General features: G+C 45.1%; 1 protein-coding gene across 3 annotated transcripts in view; it reads right to left on the reverse strand.

Moving 5' to 3' along the window:
- LOC110536594 (MAGUK p55 subfamily member 7) overlaps positions 1–24,702 on the reverse strand; it is a 292,189-nt gene that overhangs the window by 167,538 nt on the left and 99,949 nt on the right. For all 3 annotated transcript variants that reach the window (XM_036935251.1, XM_036935252.1, XM_036935250.1), the window contains one exon: positions 5,463–5,581. In XM_036935251.1, the coding sequence (XP_036791146.1) occupies positions 5,463–5,581 (119 nt within the window). The remainder of the gene's footprint in view (positions 1–5,462; positions 5,582–24,702) is intronic.

Here is a 24,702-nt window from a genome sequence, read left to right on the forward strand (position 1 = left end):
CAAGTCATTTTTCCAACAATTGTTTACAGACAGATTATTTCACTTATAATTCACTGTATCACAATTCCAGTGAGTCAGAAGTTTACATACACTAAATTGACTGTGCCTTTAAAATGTCAGAAAATTATGTCATGGCTTTAGAAGCTTCTGATAGGCTAATTGACATCATTTGAGTCAATTGGAGGTGTACCTGTAGATGTATTTCAAGGCCTACCTTCAAACTCAGTGCCTCTTTGCTTGACATCATGGGAAAATCAAAAGAAATCAGCTAAGACCCCAGAAAAAAATTGTAGACCTCCACAAGTCTGGTTCATCCTTGGGAGCAATTTCCAAACGCCTGAAGGTACCACGTTCATCTGTACAAACAATAATACGCAAGTATAAACACCATGCCACCACGCAGCCGTCATACCGCTCAGGAAGGAGAAGCGTTGTGTCTCCTAGAGATGAACGTACTTTGGTGCGAAAAGTGCAACTGAATCCCAGAACAACAGAAAAGGACCTTGTGAAGATGCTGGAGGAAACAGGTACAAAAGTATCTATATCCACAGTAAAACGAGCCCTGACCTCAATCCTATAGAAAATCTTGAAGCAACATCTCAGACATCAGTTAAAGCTTGGTCCCAAATGGGTCTTCCAAATGGACAATGACCCCTAAGCATACTTCCAAAGTTGTGGCAAAATGGCTTAAGAACAACAAAGTCAAGGTATTGGAGTGGCCATCACAAAGCCCTGACCTCAATCCTATAGAACATTTGTGGGCAGAACTGAAAAAGCGTGTGTGAGTAAGGAGGCCTACAAACCTGACTCAGTTACACCAGCTCTGTCAGGAGGAATGGGCCAAAATTCACCCAACGTATTGTGGGAAGCTTGTGGAAGGCTACCTGAAACATTTGACCCAAGTTAAACAATCAATTTAAAGGCAATGCTACCAAATTCTAATTGAGTGTATGTAAACTTCTGACCCACTGGGAATGTGATGAAAGAAATAAAAGCTGAAATAATTAATTCTCTCGACTATTATTCTGAAATTTCACATTCTTAAAATAAAGTGGTGATCCTAATTGACCTAAAACAGGGCATTTTTTACTTGAATTAAATGTCAGGAATTGTGAAAAACTGAGTTTAAATGCATTTGGCTATGGTGCATACAATGAGAACTGGTGCAGGCACGTGAGAGGACAGCTAACACAAGGGTCCTGTTTCCCAGAGAACAGGGGCTGCGTCCCAAATGGCACCAAATTGCACCCCATTCCCCTGTATGTCAAAAAAAGTGCATTATAAAGGGAATAGGGTGCCATTTGGGATGCAGCCAGAGGCTAATCTTCCCACCGTGCCCCTCAGGTGTTTTCTAAGCTTCCCGAGAGGAGGTTCCGTTCCCCCAAAATAATAAATGGGGGGTTCAGCCGCCACCGAGCCCAGGGACGTGTCAACCGCAGGCAGCACGAGCCGATCTCTCAGGTGGCATAGGCTTACAGACCGAGCCCAGGGACGTGTGTCAACCGCAGGCAGCACCAGCCGATCTCTCAGGTGGTATAGGCTTACAAGCCCAGAGTCCAGAGACCAGACAGTCTGAGGTAGGGTGGAGGCAGATAGGGAACATTGGAGAGGGTAGTCTATGGCTGCTAATCCCTTGGTCTTCCTACACGTTGTCCTGAACGTCACTCCTCAGAAACATTCATACAGCCCATATTGTGTGTAGCATATATCATGGTGTGTTTTAATGACTAGGACTGCAGTCTAAGAATGTGTTTGACCATCTGGGCTATACTATATTAAGAAGCTAATCAAATTCCAGTTCAAATGAGACCATGTACGCAATGACCACAAACTAGTCAAATCCACCAGACTTCACCTAAAACTAATGTAAAGCACCTTTCCACGTCACATTAAAGCAGTGCAGCATTTGAAGTACAGACAGCTACAATCACTTCAAAAGCTCCAAGTATAACAGGGTGGGAGGAGACCGAGGGGACACATCCCAAATTGCACACTTTTCCCCATATAGTGCACTAGTTTTGACTAGAGCCATATCGCCCTGGTCAAAAATAGTGCAGTTAATAGGGAATAGGGTGGAAGTTGGGACGCAACCTGATTGCCTGCCAAGCCCAGCCTATTAGCATCTAACTATACCAGAATGAAAGGGAAAAGTGACCGACCACAAATGAAGCTGCTCAGGGCTAACGCTGAAGGCCTGCTGACAGAAAGTTGGTCTCCAACCGCCCTGCACCTGATTCAGGTGGAAATTGAACGTTGTATTATATTTCCTGTGGCTTTTTGTGGTACGAGGTACTTGGCGACGGAACAGTAGAAAGGGAGGAATTTATAGAAAGTACACTTGAGTAACTAATTTAATTTTAAGAGTCTGTTTTAGTTTGGATACGTACGCCGGGCGCTTCCATAAACAGGCTCTACTTTCTGTCATGCAGCTGGGGACGTTGTCGTGTCGATGAAAAGCCTGCAAAGTAGTGCACTGTGCAGGGACTCTGGATCTGTCCCAAATGGCACCCTATGGGTCCTGGTCTAAAGTAGTGCACTATATAGGGAATAGGGTGCCATTCGGGAAGTAACACCTGTGAACTCAGCCGAAAGACTATATTAGTTTCATCTTTCTCCTCTGTGACATAATCTGATTAACAGAGACGCTAGGGGCCCAATTGTCTGTCTGGAAGGGCAGGTGAGGAGAGACAGAGGAGGATGACAGGAGGAGAGGAGTCTGGTTAGGGTCCACTGTACAGTAGGCCTGAATCTCCCTCTCTCTTACTCCCTTCCTCTCTCTCAGTCGCTGACACTTGTTCTACCTCCGCTAGGGATCTAGTCCTGACCAGGCATCCGATGCTCCACAATTACCCAGGTGAGGCCTGATGCTTACCATATGCCCAGGGACAGGCTGAGCTGTTTAAACTTGTCAGATTACGAGGATGTTTTCTCTGCTATTAGCCTCTTCCAATACCTCTGTTTCACAGCCCTGTGTAGTCACGGGTGGAATCTGGATCTGCAGAACGGGTAGTGAGGGTGGTGTGTGTGTAGGATGGGGTAGTAGGGTTTAAAGTAATAGTGTGTCACTGACGATAGACATGAGTTCACCTGAGCAGCACCACTGTAAGGTGAGAGGGTGAGAGGGTTCTCCACCCCCCCCCCCCACCCCCACGGGAAGGAGGAAACACATTAAAAGGCCAGCCTGTCTGTCTAGAGCTGGGTTGGATCAAACAGCCCTCCCCTCTCCCTGCAATGCTGAGGATAAGAGACACTGAAAGCTCATTCAGCTCAGCTTTCCTTGAGTCGAGAGAGAGAGAAAGTGGAAAAAAGAAAATCAAACACATAAATGGTCTTGTCTTGGCGGAAGAAGAGAAGTGTGTGTCCTCTATTGTTACCCTGACTTATGGGCCTGCTTCACGGCTGTGCGGGTCGGGTCGGGGCGGGACATCATTCTTCTTTAATGAGGTATATATTACGCTACAGTAGCGATGGTGAATTAGGCCGCATTAGGCTGTAAACCTAGTGGGCATTTATAGATTGCAGCTGACGCGACCCACAGTGTGAGTGCCAGGCAGCCGGTGGCAGGACGTCAGTGATTGGTTGGCTCAGTGTCCGGATGATGGTGGTGGAATTCACATTGCTAAGTGGTGGTGCCAATTCATCACCATGACAAAGAACATTCAACTTTTCAAAAGCAACCGCCGCCGAGCCCCTCTCCCACTCACACCCCTCCTTCCAATCCTAACTGTCAGCCCTCGACAATCACACAGCTTCTTAATTGGTCGGACCTCCACTGCCCAACGTTTCATAGGGTTTTTAAGAGGGAGAGGTGGAAGGAAGGAGGACAAGAAGGAGGAGGAGTGAATGACTTCCGAGCTCTGCTTCGTTGGCTCTTCATTAGCAGACTGGCATTTCCCTAAACACAAAACACATATTCCAGTCAATTCAGGTCCAATCTAGCACCACTTGTTTGTTGAAACCGCAGCTGGCAACAGGTAGGTGAGGTTTCCTTTCTCGTCACAAACTCCCCCTGCTGGGGAACTACGGGTACTGAAAAGCCGAGGCTGCACAATTCTAACTTTTCGACAATTTCAACAGCATGAGAAGGTCTGTCACTGAACAGACAAAGGCTTTGTGAAGAGCTATTCAGGGTTTAATTGGAAACCAGTGAGGGAACATGAACATAACCCTTTGCCCACAGACGGACAGAGTTCCTTCCCCAGGAGAGATGTATAACAGGGATTAAGCCTGATCAGCCATGATCCACTGTGGTCAAACACTCGGTGAGGTCCTGAGGTCCAGCCACATGCCTGCCTAAATGTTATGGAAATGTAACCCACAATCATTACCATAATGACATCTGTGCCATCTGACATTACATTTTCTTTGGGCCGACACGATCTGGACTTTGAACATACACAGGCCTACCCATCATTATCTGGTGAAAAGCCTTAGTCCAAAGCCATGCATAACAAACCCAACATGAAAGGAAACCCATTATGTTTCCTCAGTCATGTCCCAACCTCAGGTTATGTCCCAAATGGCACCCTATTCCCTATTTGGTCTGGTCAAAAGTATTGCACTATATAGGGAATAAGGTGCCACTTGGGATGAAACCATTATAATTCTGCTGGAGTTTATACACGTGGCTCAGCTCGCATTGGCACAGCACATCCTGGATCCTTCGCTCACACACACACACACACACACACACACACACACACACTAACAGAGAAAACGTTTATGTAGTGAGGGGAGGGAGGTAATATGATGTCAATTCTCTCCCCCCTCCCTTCCCTTGTCTATGACACAAAGACCGCAGCCAACAGACTGATCAGAAACTGTCTGCTACTGACCAACAATTGCCTCTGATTTAAAAGCCACATTTCTTTACAGTACTTCAGAACTTCACCTATACACCTGTAAACGACATGCTAAAGATACTGTCAACCCTGGGCTTTGTCCCTTGGACTAGTGGGAGGGTAAATGAATAGAGGGAAATGAATAGAGGGAAGAGTGGTGTTGCTGTAGTCTGCAGACTAGACAAGGGCAGTGGGGGGGGGGGGGCAGACAGACAGACTACAAACTGTGGACAGCATATGGTTCACTCATTAGCACCGTCTGCCAGAGAAATAAAGATATCAAGTGTGTTCATCTCCGGCACTCTGTTTTAATAACCCTGCCGCCTGGTCCGGCCCAGAGAACCTCTTCACATAGACACATGACCCGACACGGTCCTGTCGCGACATTAAGACAGCCTTGTACAGAAGGAGAGAGAGACAGGACTAGAACAAGAGGGAGAGAGAGAGAAAGGGGAAAGCGTGTGAGACAGGGAGACACTTGAAAAACAGACAAAAAGTAAGAGCTTGAAAAAAGGAAATGAGCGAGAAAATGAGGGGTGTTATGATCCTAACACATTCGTCACACACATACTTCTTTAAAGGCTTAGGAGGGGAAAATAGGAAGAGGTACAGTAGGTTTACCTTGACCAGCGAGTGGAGGCTCCTCTCTCCGAACATGTTGTGTAGAAAGGTGCTGTCGTCCTGGCTGTGGACATGGGGCTGCAGCTGGGAGGGCAGGGCACACAGCAGCTCATGCAGACCTGGAGGCACAGAGAGGGAACAGGAGGAAACAACGCAGTCAGCGCCCATCACACACAGAGACAAACATACACTGAGTATACAAAACATTAAGAACCTCTTCTCTTTCCATGACAAAGACTGACCAGCTGAAGGACAGGAGACAGGTTGACAAAGGATTTTTAAGCTTTGAGACAATTGAGACATGGATTGCGTGTGTGCCGTTCAGAGGGTGAATGGGTAAGACAAAAGACTGACGTGTCTTTGAAAGGGGTATGGTAGCAGGTGCCAGACGTACGGGTTTGTGTCAAGAACTGCAACGCTGCAGGGCTTTTCACGCTCAGCAGTTTCCCGTGTGTATCAAGAATGGTCCACCACCCAAAGGACATCCAGCCAACTTGACACAACTGTGGGAAGCATTGGAGTCAACATGGGCCAGCATCCCTGTAGAACGCTTCCGACACCTTGTAGAGTCCGTGCCCCAATGAATTGAGGCTGTTCTGAGAGTAAAGGGTGGGGTGTTCCTAATGGTATACTCAGTGTGTACCCACACACACACACAAGTTCCCTGTGAAGTTGCCAAGGGGGAGATGAGGGAGCAAGGAAGTTCTACAGACCTCTAGGGGAGGTATCACCAACCCAGGTTAAAGTGAACGTGGGTGTTGAGCTGCACTGGTCTACTCTGGACCAGACTAAACCAGACCAGGTCATCAGGAGGCAATAAGCCACTTCCTCTCACAGCTCGGCACTTCCTGCCTTTGTCTCAATGCTTCCTGTTGTTCCAGGAACTCCACCGTCACCAACGTCACTCAATAAATCCCACAAATAAATCAATCTTAGTTTCTGCTGAAGTCCCGGATTTGAACTAAACATATATACGTTTTAGAGAGAAAAATCAAGGAACAAAGGCCTTAATGAGTGTGCTGGTTGGTCTAAGCGCTATAGTATTGAGTCGGATGAAATGGCCACAGTCTAAGACCTGCTGTCCTTGGGACTAAGTGGAGACGTGTTGTATTGGGACTATATTCTGGAGAACATGTTCTGGTGGGTCTAAGTAGTGTATTAGGTCTGGTCTAGTCTCACGTTGCCATTCCTCCAAAATCAAGTCAATACTTGAAAACAATGTATTTTTAGCTAGCTGTCTGCAATAGGCCACTTTGTAGGTTAACTCAACTGAGATGTTAGGTAGGTAACTACTGTAGCTTTACATACTGTATAGTTAAGTTAATTAAATGTCATCAGCAAACGTTAGCTAACTTCCTATCAGCTAGCTATCTTGATGTAATCAAATGCATTTGTATTTAACAGCTATGGAAGAGGGTGAAATTACAGCTCCACCTGGCAGTAAAGGGAGAGTGTAGACAGGACAGGTCAATTTGTGGGAGGACATTATGACAAGATTCTCCAGTTCCAGTCCCTAAAGGGGGGAAATTTGAGGACAGAGAGATACAGCAACGTAATATTGAGTGCCGTCTAATTTAAGTTTAATGAAGCCTGTTTCTTCGTGATGTGTTCTGTCCTCCAATATGGAAAGCTGTGAAAACCGTTTTGCAGATGAAGAGAGATGGAATGTCCCAACAATGAATGTCCTAACAGACTAAGGGTATATCCTATATGCCATGGGTTATATTTGTAGGCCTACCTATATTAGCAAACGGTGTATACAAAAATACAGTTAAACATCACACACAAATGTATATACCTATTACAATTGGAGCAGCCCAACCCTACTGGACATATGCTGGGTGAGCAGGGTTCTGTTTCAGCCCAGCAATAACACCTGATTCAACTTAACAAACCTAATGAGTTGATAATCTAGTGTGCTATTGCTGGGCTGGAATAGAACCCTGCTCACCCAGTAGATCTATTGCTGGGCTGGAATAGAACCCTGCTCACCCAGTAGGTCTATTGCTGAGCTGGAATAGAACCCTGCTCACCCAGTAGATCTATTGCTGAGCTGGAATAGAACCCTGCTCACCCAGTAGGTCTATTTCTGAGCTGGAATAGAACCCTGCTCACCCAGTAGAGATCTATTGCTGCGCTGGAATAGAACCCTTCTCACCCAGTAGATCTATTGCTGAGCTGGAATAGAACCCTGCTCACCCAGTAGAGATCTATTGCTGAGCTGGAATAGAACCCTGCTCACCCAGTAGATCTATTGCTGAGCTGGAATAGAACCCTGCTCACCCAGTAGATCTATTGCTGAGCTAGAACAGAACCCTGCTCACCCAGTAGATCTATTGCTGGAACAGAAGTCTGCTCACCCAGTAGATCTATTGCTGGAACAGAAGTCTGCTCACCCAGTAGATCTATTGCTGAGCTGGAACAGAAGTCTGCTCACCCAGTAGGTATATTGCTGAGCTGGAACAGAACCCTGCTCACCCAGTAGATCTATTGCTGGAACAGAAGTCTGCTCACCCAGTAGATCTATTGCTGAGCTGGAACAGAACCCTGCTCACCCAGTAGGTCTATTGCTGAGCTGGAACAGAACCCTGCTCACCCAGTAGGTCTATTGCTGAGCTGGAACAGAACCCTGCTCACCCAGTATATCTATTGCTGGAACAGAAGTCTGCTCAACCAGTAGGTCTGTTGCTGAGCTGGAACAGAACCCTGCTCACCCAGTAGGTCAGGGGTCAGTGGAGCAGGGTTGGAGCAAATTTTGTTGTTAAACGGAAATTATGCTTTAGTAATAATAGCCTACTTGTTACTACTCAATTAGCTATTGGTGTTTATACAAATATATTTACATAATATAAATCTTATTTGTACATTTTGAAGGGATGAAGTGTTGATTATTTGAAGTGAAGTGGTTAAAATATTTTTTTAAATGAACTTGTGTCAATGTTGATTAATCACGTCCCAATCCTGCAATAAAGAGGGTCTGTGTTTCTGTGTTGTTTTCTCAAATCAACATTTCCTTTGTGTCTAGTTGTAAGATCTCCAATGTGTTTTATTTGATTGTCTCTCTCTTCTCTGTATATCAGCTATGTGAATCCATTTAGCAGTTTATCATATAGCATGCATCTCCAATGCAGCCATAGATCTACAGTATGATGGCATGACTGGCCTTATGGGCATCTGAAGCAGAGAATAGCTAAACTCACACATTGCTTGCATGTTGAGCGATATGTTCTCATTTAAGATCATAACATTAGACAATGTAAAATCAGCAACAACAAAATAAATTACATCCTCACTGTCAACCGAGTTTATTTTCAGCAAACTTAACAAGTGTAAATATTTGTATGAACATAACAAGATTCCACAACTGAGACATAAACTGAACAAGTTCCACAGACATGTGACTAACAGAAATGGAAAAATGTGTCCCTGAACAAAGGGGGGTCAAAATCAAAAGTAACCGTCAGTATCTGGTGTGGCCACCAGCTGCATTAAGTACTGCAGTGCATCTCCTCCTCATGGACTGCACCAGATTTGCCAGTTCTTGCTGTGACATGTTACCCCACTCTTCCACCAAGGCACCTGCAAGATCCCAGACATTTCTGTGGGGAATGGCCCTAGCCCTCGCAATCCGATCCAACAGGTCCCAGATGTGCTCGATGGGATTGAGATCCGGGCTCTTCGCTGGCCATGGCAGAACACTGATATTCCTGTCTTGCAGGAAATCATGCACAGAACAAGCAGTATGGCTGGTGGCATTATCATGCTGGAGGGTCAGGTCAGGATGAGCCTGCAGGAAGGGTACCACGAGGGAGGAGAATGTCTTCCCTGTAACGCACAGCTTTGAGATTGCCTGCAATGACAACAAGCTCAGTCCGATGATGCTGTGACACACTACCCCAGACCATGTCGGACCCTCCACCTCCAAATCGATCCCGCTCCAGAGTACAGGCCTCGGAGTAACGCTCATACCTTAGACGATAAACACAAATCCGACCATCACCCCTGGTGAGACAAAACCGCGACTCGTCAGAGAAGAGCAATTTTTCCAGTCCTGTCTGGTCCAGAGACGGTGGGTTTCTGGTGAGGACCTGCCTACAACAGGCCTACAAGCCCTCAGTCCAGACTCTCTCAGCCTATTGCGGACAGTCTGAGCACTGATGGAGGAGGGATTGTGCGTTCCTGGTGTAACTCGGGCAGTTGTTGTTGCCATCCTGTACCTGTCCCGCAGGTTTGATGTTCAGATGTACCGATCCTGTGCAGGTGTTGTTACATGTGCTCTGCCACTGTGAGGACGATCAGCTGTCCGTCCTGTCTCCCTGTCGCGTCTCACAGTACGGACATTGCAATTTATTGCCCTAGCCACATCTGCAGTTCTCACTTCTCCTTGCGGCATGCCTAAGGCACGTTCACGCAGATGAGCAGGGACCCAGGCATCTTTCTTTCAGAGTCAGTAGAAAGGCCTCTTCAGTGTCCTAAGTTTTCATAACTGTGACCTTAATTGCCAACCATCTGTAAGCTTTTTGTGTCGTAACAACCGTTCCACAGGTGCATGTTCATTAACTGATTATGGTTCATTGAACAAGCATGGGAAACAGCGTTTAAACTCTTTACAATGAAGATATGTGAAGTTATTTGGATTTTTACAAATTATCTTTGAAGACAGGGTCCTGAAAAAGGGATGTAATTTTTTTTGCTGAGTTTATATGAGGCAAACCATATACCAGATTTTCTACATGCCTTTTAAGTGCTAACCTTTGTAATTTAGGTACAGTATGAAAATAAGGAGATGATAATTAGCCTACATGATGAGCATTACGAGCAACATTTTATGAGGTAAATTTAATTTAATTTAATTCATTTTAGCGATGTTGCTAGCAAAATTATTGCAGTTCCCATAGACAATACATGGTTCCTCTATATATCACTGACTCTGGATAAGATAGCAACAGGGCTAACAGGTAACCTTTTAGGCTAGCTAGTAAGTTATACCAAACAAGATTGGCTGACTTTTCTCAAAACGATTGTGGCTAGCTACTTCCCCCTCATGCTAGCCTTTACAGACAAATACACAACATTATTGTCACCTGTGCTTGTACTTTTTATCCCCAAAAGTATCACTCGTTTAAAAATAATTTGACACTATAAACATCACATATTTATTGGGTGAAAAAGCCAAAGTGTGATGTTTTGGCAGCCAAATATGTGTCCTCCTGCCACAACCTGAGAGACAGTCAAAGACAAGTGCAATGTAATGACAATTATATTTCCCATTTTGTTTAGTTTTGGCTTTCATACAATGTCATGTGGCTGGTAAACTTCTACTGATTTTAATGTATTATTATTCCCATTAATATTGTTGTTGTAGTTGCTGTTAACATTTTTGGGATAGTGGGCAGCATTTGGAATTATGGATGAAAAGTGTGCCCAAAGTAAACTGCCTGCTACTCAGGCCCAGAAGCTAGGATATGCATAGAATTGGTAGATTTGGATAGAAAACACTCGAAAGATTCCAAAACTTATGTCTGTGAGTATAACAGAACTGATATGGCAGGTGAAAACCTGAGGAAAATCCATCCAGAAAATGCTATTATTTTTAAATGGCTGTTACGCCACTGAAAGCCTATCCACCATACAAAGGACTATGGCTTCCACTACATGTTGCCAGTCTTTAGGCATTGTTTCAGGCTTTTACACTGAAAAATGAGGGAGAAACACAGCTTTCAATGAGAGGACAGTGGAAATTTCCAGACATGAGTCCTGCGCGTGACCGGGAGTGCGCCTTTCTTGTTTTTCCTTTTCTATTGACGAAGCTATTATCCGGTTGAAATATGATCAATTATTTATGACAAAAACAACCTGAGGATTGATTATAAACATCGTTTGACATGTTTCTACTAACTTTTTTGATTTTTAGTCTGCCTGCTGTGACCAATGAATCCAATGGATTACTGAACAAAACGCACCGACAAAACTGAGGTTATTGGAACAAAGAGTGACTTTATCGAACAAAATGAAAAAATGTTTGTGTAACATGGAGTCTTGGGAGTGCAACCATATGAAGATCATCAAAGGTAAGTGATACATTTTATCGCTATTTCTGACTTTCGTTACTCCTCTACTTGGCTGGTTACGGTTTGTAATGATTTGTCTGCTGGGCGCAGTTCTCAGATAATCGCATGGTTTGCTTTTGTCGTAAAGCCTTTTTGAAATCTGACACAGCGGTTGGATTAACAACAAGATAAGCTTTATTTTGATATATTGCACTTGTGATTTTATGAAAGTTAAATATTTTTAGTAATTTTACCTTTCTAGCCCAGGGGTTCCGCTAGCGACAACATTCCGCTGAAAAGGCAGCGCGCGAAATTCTTTTTTTTTTGTTGAAATATGTAACTTTCACACATATACAGTCCAATTCAGCAAATGAAAGATAAACATCTTGTTAATCTACCCATCATGTCCGATTTAAAAAATGCAGACAACAGACAACAAAAAGGGAAGCACAGCCGAGAGCTGCCCAGTGACACAAGCGTACCAGACGAGCTAAATAACTTCTTTGCTCGCTTTGATGCAAATAACACTGAAACATGCATGAAATGATCAGCTGTTCCGGACGACTGTGTGATCACGCTCTCTGCAGCCGATGTGAGTAAGACCATAAATTTGAATTTGGCACGCCAGCGTCCCACTGATCCGAAAGAAGATAGCGGTAATCCCACTTCCACTAATATTATTGATGTTGGTCCAACTATTTTTTTGTTAAATATATACTTTGACAATGTAAGTACAGTTGAAGTCGGAAGTTTACATACACTTAGGTTGGAGTCATTAAAACTTGTTTTTCAACCACGCCACAAATTTCTTGTTAACAAACCATAGTTTTGGCAAGTCGGTTAGGACATCTATGACTAATTGGGAATGGGACGCCCTGTCGCTGGCCGCCTTTGGGGAGGGTGTATAGTGTGAAAGGCCGAAACACCCTAGGAACCAAAGGTACACTACTGACGATGCGCTCCCCAAATTTCAACAGGCTCACTGTTCATGAACTCTTGAAAGTGCTTGCACAAAGGATAGTAACATCTCATCCTGTGTTCTTGGAATATTCGCAAGTCGGTTAGGACATCTACTTTGTGCATGACAAGTCATTTTTCCAACAACTGTTTAGACAGATTATTTCACTTATAATTCACTGTATCACAATTCCAGTGGGTCAGAAGTTTACATACCCTAAGTTGACTGTGCCTTTAAACAGCTTAGAGAATTCCAGAAAATGATGTCATGCTTAATAAGCTTCTGATAGGCTAATTGACATAATTTAAGTCAATTGGAGGTGTACCTGTATATGTATTTCAAGGCCTACCTTCAAACTCAGTGCCTCTATGCATGACATCATGGGAAAATCTAAATAAATCAGCCAAGAATTGTAGATTGTACTTTTTGGAGAAATGCCCACTGGTCTGATGAAACAAAAATAGAACTGTTTGGCCATAATAACCATAGTTATGTTTGGAGGAAAAATAGGGAGGCTTGCAAGCCGAAGAACACCATCCCAAACGTGAAGCACGGGGGTGGCAGCATCATGTTGTGGGGGTGCTTTGCTGCAGGAGGAAAACGATGTGGATATATTGAAGCAACCTCTCAAGACATCAGTCAGGAAGTTACAAGCTTGGTCGCAAATGGGTCTTCCAAATGGACAGTGAACCCAAACATACTTCCAAAGTTGTGGCAAAATGGCTTAAGGACAACAAAGTCAAGGTATTGGAGTGGCCATCACAAAGCCCTGACCTCAATCCTATAGAACATTTGTGGGCAGAACTGAAAAAGTGTGTGCGACCAAGGAGGCCTACAAACCTGACTCAGTTACACCAGCTCTGTCAGGAGGAATGGGCCAAAATTCACCCAACTTATGCTTGTGAAGCTTGTGGAAGGCTTCCCAAAACAACTGTAATTGCCATGTCAATAAAGTCTACTGAATTGAATTGAGAGACACACAGAGAGAGCGAGAGAGAGTGAGATTAACCTGGGCCCTGACAGTAAATCTCAGTAAGACCAAAATAATGGTGTTCCAAAAAAGGTCCAGTCGCCAGGACCACAAATACAAATTCCATTGCCCTAGAGAACACAAAAAAAACTATACATACCTCGACCTAAACATCAGGACCACAGGCAACTTCCACAAAGCTGTGAACGATCTGATAGACAAGGAAAGAAGGGCCTTATGTGCCATCAAAAGGAACATAAAATGTTACATATCAATTAGGATCTGGCAAAAAAATACTTGAATCAGTTATAGAACCCACCGTGAGGTCTGGGGTAAGCTCACCAACCAATAATTCACAAAATGGGACAAACACCAAATTGAACAGACCCCACAGAGCCCGAGGACTATTAGACCCAACTAAATCATGAGAAAAATAAAAAAATTACTTAAAACATTGGAAAGAATTAACAAACAAAACAGAGCAAACAAACACCATTTGGCACTAAACAGAGAATACACAGTGGATGAATACCTGACCACTGTGACTGACCCAAAATTAAGGAAAGCTTTGACTATGTACAGACTCATTGAGCATAGCCTTGCTATTGAGAGAGGCAGCCGTAGGCCACAAAATGAGGTGGAAACTGAGCTGCACTTCCTAACCTCCTACCAAATGTATGTCCATATTAGAGACACATGTTCCCTTCAGATTACACAGACACACAAAGAATTAGAAAAATAAAATCCCATATCTACTGGGTGAAATACCACAGTGTGCCATCACAGCAGCAACATTTGTGACCTGTTGCCACAAGAAAAGGGCAACTAGAGAAGAACTAACACCATTGTAAATATAACCCATATTTATTTATTACATTTGTTTTATTTAATCTTTATTTAACTAGGAAAGTCAGTTAAGAACAAATTCTTATTTTACAATGACAGCCTACCCTGGCCAAACCCTCTCCTAACCCGGACGATGCTGTGCCAATTATGCGCCGCCCTCTGGGACTCCCGATCACGGCCGGTTGTGATACAGCCCAGAATCGAAGCAGGGTCTGTAGTGACGCCTCTAGCACTGAGATGCAGTGCCTTAGACCGCTGCGCCACTTGGGAACATAAATTCATATGTATTTTCCCTTTTGTACATTAACTATTTGCACATGGTTACAATACTGTTCATTTTTTTTGTGTTATTTCACTCTTTTTAATGATCTATTTCACTTGCTTTGGCAATGTAAACATATGTTTCCCATACCAATAAAGCCACTTAAATTGAAATTGAATTGAATTGAGAGAGAGATAAAAGGAGAAAATAAACAAAAGGACCACAAAGCCGGTTGAAAGTGGGGCTGGAGCCGAGCAGGGCAGGGCTGGACTGTGTGTTGGACAGTCAGCCAGTGAGAGATCCAGCCGACTGGACGGCCCTGTACAGAGCTGTGATATCGGACACACCAGCCAGAGAGAGAGAGGGAGGAAGAGGTGGAAAAGAGAGTGCGAGTGAGGGAGAGAGAGAAATAGAGAGGAAGCAAACCAGGCCAAGCTTGCACCCACCATCACCACCACCAAAGGGCGGGCCGCATGCTTGTTTTCTCCGAGCTTTGCTTGGCTCGGCCAAGCTTGGCTTGGCTTGGCTCAGTCTGGCTCCTCTCAGGTCTCTATGTGGTTGGACTAACAGGCCGGGTCTGGCAGGGTGGACTGTCAATGCAAGACTGACCGGCCGCTGGGTTCTGTTGTGTTGTGGAAACAGTAGTGGGTTGAGTCTCAAATTTCACCCTATTCCCAATATAGTACACTACTTTTGACTAGGGCCCTATAGGTTGGAGTGGTCGAGGCCAGAGGTCCAGCCTGGGTCAAGGCAAGGGAGGGGAGCAGCCGGCTGAGAGCCAGCACAGGGAGCACTGCCTGAGGGCATATAAATCCATACAGTAGTGTCCTGGAGCAGCCTAGTCCAGAGGTCTATAGGTCCAACCTGGGCCAGAGAGGGATCAGGCCATAGAAATAGAATGGCTAGAACAGACATTCCCATCCAATTAAATTGCCATCTGTGGCCTGAGGGCCTTTAATCCCTTCTAGTTACTCTATTTCTAAGGCTGAACTAAGGCCTCCAGGGGGTTTACAGTAAGGGGAAATGACGGCCTAATGATGCCAAAGAGCAGCAAGCCCAGCTTCTCCTCTCACGCCTACACCTCCACAGCGGTCGGAAGAAAATACGGTTTCAGATTCAGAACCTTTTTTATAAAAAAAATTGACAAAGAAATGAATTAAACATGATCCTCATTGGATTCATAGTCACAGAGGGGCCAGTGGCCTTGGGTTGGGTCTGGCGCAGAACTCTAGGCATAGTCCCAGATAGCACTCTATACCCTATATAGTGGACTACTTTGACCAGAGCTCTATGAAAAGTAGTGCACTATATAGGGAAAAGGGGACAATTTTGGACACATCCATGGTAATTACAGAGGCTTATACAACACGGTCTGTAGGGAGTGAGAGTTCACTCAGCCCCACGGAGTTATACCCTGACCTCTCTGGTGCTCAACACCCCCCCCCCCCCCCCAGTCACTGCGCCAGGACATGACAACTGGCTGGATCCACTGGAAGAAGGATTTATCAGTCAGGCCATTCTGCTTAAGTTTTTAAGAATAGCAGTAAAAAAATAAATAAAAAAACACTCAAAACCTGAATAGCTGCATATACTCTGGGGGATTTTTCTTAGAACAGAGGAGGAGGGAGGGAAGACGGGAGAGAGAGGGGGGGGGGATGAAAATGTACTTGTACCTCAAACAAATAAGGGAAATGAACGTTGGAGTCCAGCTTGGTTTCCCACCTCTCCCCCTCCATACCGCTCCCCCCCCTTACCTCTCCTCTCATCTTGCAGGTGCTGAATGACTTATTAATCTCAATCGTATATCTAGCAGGGATTTATCGAGAGAAAGATACTCTCTCACTCTCTTTCCTTTCTAGAGAAAAACACATGATAACACTTGGGACCTCTTTGGGGGTTAGTATTTCAAACATGTCTCTACTGCGAAACATGTTTAAAGCCTGTCTGCTGTGAAAAACAAGGGCAGAGGAAAAGGTGGGGAAGAAAGAGAGAGAGACAGAGAGAGAGACAGAGAGCAGCAGCTGCAGTCTAATAATGTGTTGTGGAAGTGATACACTCTATTGGCAGGACCCAACAGCATCCTCTGGTAAGTTACGGGGCGGGGGCCTATACATATTTGTAAACGATAGCTGGTGCACGATATCTAAGGAAGTCTCAAGGTTTTACTCACCTGAGGTAGAGCATCTCATGATAAACTCTTGGTAGATAGTGTGGTCTGCAGCTTATCTGTATCTTTCGTAGCGGTCTACATACCAACACAGACTGACGCTGGCACTAAAACTGCACTCAATGAGCTGTATTCCGTCATAAGCAAACATGAAAAAGCTCACCCAGAGGCGGTGCTCCTAGTGGCCGGGGACTTTAATGCTGGGAAACTTAAATCAGTTTTACCTAATTTCTATCAGCATGTTAAATGTGTTGAGGGGAAAACAATTCTAGACCACCTATACGCCGCACACAGAGACGAATACAAAGCTCTCCCTCGCCCTCCATTTGACTAATCTGACCACAATTCTATCCTCCTGATTCCTGCTTACAAGGAAAAATTCAAGCAGGAAGCACCAGTGACTAGATCAATAAAAAAAGGTCAGATGAAGCAGATGCTAAGCTACAGGACTGTTTTGCTAGAACAGACTGGAATATGTTCTGGGATTCTTCCGATGGCATTGAGGAGTACACCACATCAGTCGTTGGCTTCATCATTAAGTGCATCGAGGACATTGTCCCCATAGTGACTATACCCCAACGAGAAGCCATGGATTACAGGCAACATCCGCACTGAGCTCAAGGGTAGAGCTGCCGCTTTCAAGGAGCAGGACTAACCCGGAAACTTATAAGAAATCCTGCTCTCCCTCTGACGAACCATCAGACAGGCAAAGCATCAATACAGGACTAAGATCAAATCGTTCTACACCGGCTCCGACGCTTGTCGGATGTGGCAGGGCTTGCAAACTATTACAGACAACAAAAAGGGAAGCACAGCCGAGAGCTGCCCAGTGATGCAAGCCTACCAGACGAGCTAAATAATTTCTATGCTCGCTTCGAGGCAAATAACACTGAAACATGCATGAAATTATCAGCTGTTCCCGGACGACTGTGTAATCACGCTCTCTGCAGCCGATGTGAGTAAGACCCTTAAACAGGTCAACATTCACAAAGCCGCAGGGCCAGACGGATTACCAGGTGTACTCCGAGCATGCGCTGACCAACTGGCAAGTGTCTTCACTGACATTTTCAACCTCTCCCTGCCTGAGTCTGTAATACCAACATGTTTCAAGCAGACCACCATAGTTCCTGTGCCCAAGAACACCAAGGTAACCTGCCTAAATGACTTCTGACCCGTAGCACTCACGTCTGTAGCCATGAAGTGCTTTGAAAGGCTGGTCATGGCTCACATCAACGCCATTATCCCAGAAGCCCTAGACCCACTCCAATCTGCATATCACACCAACAGATATACAGATGATGCAATCGCTATTGCACTCCACACTGCCCTTTCCCACCTGGACAAAAGGAACACATACAGCTCAGCATTCTACAACATAGTGCCCTCAAAGCTCATCACTAAGCCAAGACCCTGGGATTAAACACCTCCCTCTCCAACTGGATCCTGGACTTCCTGACGGCCCCCCCTCAGATGGTAAGGGTAGGTAACAACACATCCGCCGCGCTGATCCTCAACACGGGGGCCCTCATGGGTGCGTGCTCAGCCCCCTTCTGTACTCCCTGTTCACTCATGACTGCACGGCCAGGCACGACTCCAACACCATCATTAAGTTTGCTGTTGACAACAGCAGTAGGCCTGATCACCGACAACGATGAGACTGCCTATAGAGAGGAGGGCAAAGACCTGGCCGTGTGGTGGAAGAACAACATCCTCTCCCTCAACATGATCAAGAGAAAGGAGATTGTGGACTACAGGAAAAGGAGGACCAAGCATGCCCCCATTCCCATCGACGGGACTGTAGTGGAGGAGGTTGAGAGCTTCAAGTTCCTTGGCATCCACATCACCAACAAACTATCATGGACCAAACACACTAAGACAGTTGTGAAGAGGGCACGACAAAACCTATTTCCCATCAGGAGACTGAAAAGATTTGGCATGGGTCCTGAGATCCTCAAAAGGTTTTACAGCTGCACCAGAGAGCATCCTGACGGGTTGCATCACTGCCTGGTATGGCAACTGCTCTGCCTCTGACCACAAGGTACAACAGAGGGTTGTGCGTACAGCCCAGTACATCACTGGGGCCAAGCTTCCTGCGACCCAGGACCTCTATACCATGAGGTGTCAGAGGAAGGCCCTACAAATTGTCAAAGACTTCAGCCACCCTAGCCATAGACTGTTCCCTCTGCTACCACACAGCAAGCGGTACCGGAGCGCCAAGTCTAGGTCAAAGAGGCTTTTAAAAACAGATTCTAAACAGCTTCTAAAAAACATACATTATAAAATCCATGTACATAAACAGCTAAACAACAAATGTACGGTTAAAATTGGCAAAAAACACACACATTTCATTCCACAGGGCCATGGGGTGAGAAAGGGATCCAGCTTGAGCCCCAACCTCTTCAACATTTTCACCACCGCTCAAAGGTTTTGGGTCACTTAGAAATGTCCTTGTTTGTGAAATAAAAGCACATTTTTTTGTCCATTAAAATAACATCAAACTGATCAGAAATACAGTGTAAACATTGTTAATGTTGTAAATTACTATTGTAGCTGGAAACAGCAGATTTTTTATGGAATATCTACATAGGCGTACAGAGGCCCATTATCAGCAACCATCACTCCTGTGTTCCAACGGCATGTTGTGTTAGCTAATCCAAGATTATTATTTTAAAAGGCTAATTGATCATTAGAAAACCCTTTTAACAATCATGTTCGCACAGCTGAAAACTGTTGTCATGATTAAAGAAGCAATAAAACTGTCGTTCTTTAGACTAGTTGAGTATCTGGAGCATCGGCATTTGTGGGTTTGATTATTGGCTCAAAATGGCCAGAAACAAAGTACGTTCTTCTGAAACTTGTCAGTCTATTCTTGTTCTGAAAAATGAAGGCTATTCCATGTGAGAAATTGCCAAGACTCTGAAGATCTCGTACAATGCTGTGTACTACTCCCTTCACAGAACAGCGCAAACTATCTCTAACCATAATGGGAAGCCACAGTGCACAGGAGTGGGAAGCTACAGGTTAGCCAAAGTGCACAACTGAGCAAGAGGACAAGTACATTGGAGTGTCTAGTTTGAGAAACAGACCCCTCACAAGTCCTCAACTGGCAGCTTCATTAAATAATACCCGCAAAACACCAGTCTCAACGTCAACAGTGAAGAGGCGACTCCGGGAAGCTGGCCTTCTAGGCAGAGTTCCTCTATCCAGTGTCTCTGTTCTTCTGCCCATCTTAATCTTTCCTTTTTATTGGCCAGTCTGAGATATATCTTTTTCTTTGCAACTCTGCCTAGAAGGTTAGCATCCTGGAGTCACCTCTTCACTGTTGAGACTGGTGTTTTGCGGGTACTATTCTGTTGGGTGAAATACCACAGCGTACAATCACAGCAGGAAGATTTGTGACCTGTTGCCACAAGGAAAGGGCAACCAATGAAGAACAAACACAATTGTAAATACAACCTATATTTATGTTTATTTTCACTTCTGCACTTTAACTATTTCAACATCATTACAACACTGTTTATATACATAATATGACATTTCAAATGTCTCTATTCCTTTGGAACGTTTGTTTGTAATGTTTACTGTTCATTTTTTATTGTTTATTTCACTTTAGTTTATTATCTATTTCACTTGCTTTGACAATGTAAACATATGTTTCCCATGCCAATAAAGCCCTTTGAATTCAATTGAATTGAGTGACAGAAGTCAACTCTGTTGAGCTTTTAGTAGCCTGTTGAGCTTTTCAGGTGGCATTGTGACACCTGGCTCGGTCTCTTTTCCGGGACACATTTCTTCATAGAAAACCAGTTGTAATGGCTCAGGACAGAACATGTGGTGCTCCATTTGTGGCCACCTTTTCTCACAGCCTCTGTATTACACTGCTTAGTCTACATGTAGTCCTGCTCTGTAGGGACGGCGCAGTCCTGCTCTGTAGGGACGGCGCAGTCCTGCTCTGTAGGGACGGCGCAGTCCTGCTCTGTAGGGACGGCGCAGTCCTGCTCTGTAGGGACGGCGCAGTCCTGCTCTGTAGGGACGGCTCTGTAGGGACGGCGCAGTCCTGCTCTGTAGGGACGGCTCTGTAGGGACGGCTCTGTAGGGACGGCGCAGTCCTGCTCTGTAGGGACGGCTCTGTAGGGACGGCGCAGTCCTGCTCTGTAGGGACGGCTCTGTAGGGACGGCTCTGTAGGGACGGCTCTGTAGGGACGGCGCAGTCCTGCTCTGTAGGGACGGCGCAGTCCTGCTCTGTAGGGACGGCGCAGTCCTGCTCTGTAGGGACGGCGCAGTTCTGCTCTGTAGGGACTACGCAGTCTGCTCTGTTGGGACGGCGCAGTCCTGCTCTGTAGGGACTACGCAGTCTGCTCTGTAAGCGGAGGTGGCAGGTCGTTGGGTGTCTGGCTGCTTGTACGTCTGTAGCTGCTGTGTTTTGTCTGAGCATGTCAAGGCACTGGACCACGCTGGGCCAGAGGGCAGACATTAATCTCTATCTGGGGAATCAGGGAGAGAGTTCTGGAAAGACCAGTACTGAACTGAACCCCATGCTCCCTCCACAGCTCCCTCAGTCTCACATCCAACACCATCAGCTGGCAAGGGTCAGGCCAGACTGGGCTACTTGTCCTCCACAGTCCACACACCAGCTCTCTCTTTCTCTCTCTGTTTCTCCATATCTCTAAATTACTGTGGGAGGGGGTCGGTTTATAAACAATAAAACCTCTCAGACCGGGACTAGTATCTCAAATCTCTTTGTTTTCTCCAGTTTTGGCCTAGGAGCAGAAGAACACAAATCTGAGGCGTTCTGCAGTGTAAAACACAGAGAATCGGGTTTGGCTGCCCATAGACGAGACCTCAGAATGTGTGCATTGAATTATATTCATTAGAGGAACTATTTTGGGCGTTCTAAGTGTCACGCTGAATGCCCTTTGAAGTCTATAGGTGTGTGACCGATAAGAAGGATGGATGAAGGGATGGGTGAAAGCGGCTTACGACGGGGTAGCCAATGACGCGTTCGAAAATAAATGAAACCTTTTAGAAAAAGCTTGGCCCGGATTGGCCAGACTCCGACGGGTAGCTTTGATAAGTAACTTCAACCTGGAACCAGCGAAGCGGGAATGATCTTAAAGGAACCGCTCTTTGGAGTTCCTTGTAGTTCCAGGGGATGACAAGCATCCGCAATTCTGCCTATGCTATTAGTGAAACGGTCCATATATGATTGGAGCGGTTGGCGGTTGATTGCACCTGGACTTAGCCATGAAGAACAGTGAGTCATTTTTCCTATCCGGACTGAGCTCTGCTAACTAACTACTTGCAAACTGTTCTTTTTTTTTAGGAGAGAACTAGCTAGTGTTATTTGAGATGATGACATTGAAATACCATTGTGGATCATAATGGAAGGATCAGGCTGTGGCCTTTCATGTGGAGGAGTGGTCAGGGGGTGTGACGTTCAGTAATAGAGGTCTGTGGGTCAGGTCTTACTGCCAAGTCCCCTCTCTCGCTCTCTACTCAAAGGCCTTTATTGGCATGGGAAACATATGTTTATGTTGCCAAAGCAAACGGAACAGACAAACAAAGGGACATAAACAAGGGAAACATTAGTGAACATTAGACTCAAAAGTTTTTAAAGAATGTAGACATTTCAAAATGTCATATTATTGGCTTTGTACAGTGTTGTAGCAATGTGCAAGTAGTTGAAGTATGACAGGGAGAATAAATAAATAAATAAATAAATAAATAAATGGTTGTATTTCCAATGTTCTCTCTCACTCCAGAGAACACCACTAGACACATTGTAAGTTATGCTAAGGGGTCACAGTGGGGGTCACAGTGTCTGCTCAGCATAATAGCCTACATCATGTCATGATATATACATTCCAGTCTTAAGTAGAGCAGCACTAGTCAAATGGCTACTCAATCCAGACAAGCTAATGAGGCTCCTACTGTTCAGTTCTCTGCTCTGTCGGTCAGTTTCATCAGAAGGGAAAGAAAATACCCTTTACTTCATTGTTCTGACACAAGTTGAACTCCCAACAAGAAAGGCCGAAGCCATAAGAGACAGCCTGTGTCCCAAATGGCACCCTTTTCTCTGTACAGCCTATGGGCCCTGGTCAAAAGTAGGGCACTATGTAGGGACTTTGGTGCCATTTGGGATGCAACCAGACAAACAGAAACAGGAAGCCATGGCTGAGGACAGAGGTTTAAGAGTCAGTCAGTCATCGGGACATACAGGCTCTGTGTCTGAATCTGAACAGGAGCTGTTTTGAAGCTGTTCAGGGCGGTTAGGGTGCTGAGCCGATGACACACATTCACACTCTGGGCTGGCTGTGAACACTGAGCATTTAAACAACCTTAAACAGCTCTGTCTGTCCCCCAGGTATTCTGCATGATAGCCTGGTCCTGCTCTGTTTGTACTGTCTTGCCAAAACTAAGCCGATAACAACCACACTCTGACCTGGCTGTGAACACTGGGCCTTTAGCTCTGTCTGTCCCCAAGGCATCATACATGTTAGCCTGGTCCCAGATCTGTTTGTCCGGTCTGGCCAACTCTTACGGTTGTTGTCTTTGCCAAAAACAATGACCATAGGAGTTTGAAAGACATTACAAACAGATCTGGGACAGAGTATCTGAGCGGAGAGGTCGGATATCCCACTCATAGCTCTCGGAGTGGTCTTTACGCACCACTATGGCATTCAATGTCCTTTCCCCCCTCCACACTAGAAATCGCTCAGCTATCACAGGAAAAAAACTGACACTCGAAATTCACTCCATTTGTTTTTGGTTTAAAAAGATAGTTTAACCAACACCCCATCTACTTTTATGACTATGTACCATTTGGTTTTGAAGCAAGCTATCATAAGAAGCTTCAACATTTCCACAACATGTCGTAGGCTATTAAAAAAGACCTACAGTGGGGAGAACAAGTATTTGATACACTGCCGATTTTGCAGGTTTCCCTACATACAAAGCATGTAGAGGTCTGTATTTCTTTTAATCATAGGTACACTTCAACTGTGAGAGACGGAATCTAAAACAAAAAAATCATACAATGTGATTTAAGTAATTAATTTTCATTTTATTGCATGACATAAGTATTTGATACATCAGAAAAGCAGAACTTAATATTTGGTACAGAAACCTTTATTTGCAATTACAGAGGCTGTCGCTGGGCAATACGGACTTTCAGCTACCTCCAAAGATTTTCTATTGGGTTCAGGTCTGGAGACTGGCTAGGCCACTCCAGGACCTTGAGATGCTTCTTACGGAGCCACTCCTTAGTTGCCCTGGCTGTGTGTTTCGGTTCATTGTCATGCTGGAAGACCCAGCCAAGACCCATCTTCAATGCTCTTACTGAGGGAAGGAGGTTGTTGGCCAAGATCTCGCGATACATGTCCATCCATCTTCCCCTCAAGTCGGTGCAGTCGTCCTGTCCCCTTTGCAGAAAAGCATCCCCAAAGAATGATGTTTCCACCTACATGCTTCACGGTTGGGATAGTATTCTTGGGGTTGTACTCATCCTTCTTCTTCCTCCAAACACGGCGAGTGGAGTTTAGACCAAAAAGCTCTATTTTTGTCTCATCAGACCACATGACATTCTCCCATTCCTCATCTGGATCATCCAGATGGTCATTGGCAAACTTCAGACTGGCCTGGACATGCGCTGGCTTGAGCAAGAGGACCTTGCTTGCGCTGCAGGATTTTAATCCATGACGGCGTAGTGTGTTACTAATGGTTTTCTTTGAGACTGTGGTCCCAGCTCTCTTCAGGTCATTGACCAGGTCCTGCAGTGTAGTTCTGTGCTGATCCCTCACCTTCCTTATGATCATTGATGCCCCACGAGGTGAGATCTTGCATGGAGCCCCAGACCCGAGGGTGATTGACCGTCATCTTGACCTTCTTCCATTTTCTAATAATTGCGCCAACAGTTGTTGCCTTCTCACCAAGCTGCTTGCCTATTGTCCTGTAGCCCATCCCAGCATTGTGCAGGTCTACAATTTTA

The sequence above is a fragment of the Oncorhynchus mykiss genome, chromosome 11 (genome assembly GCF_013265735.2).
Source record: "Oncorhynchus mykiss isolate Arlee chromosome 11, USDA_OmykA_1.1, whole genome shotgun sequence".
In the NCBI taxonomy this organism is placed as follows: domain Eukaryota; kingdom Metazoa; phylum Chordata; class Actinopteri; order Salmoniformes; family Salmonidae; genus Oncorhynchus; species Oncorhynchus mykiss.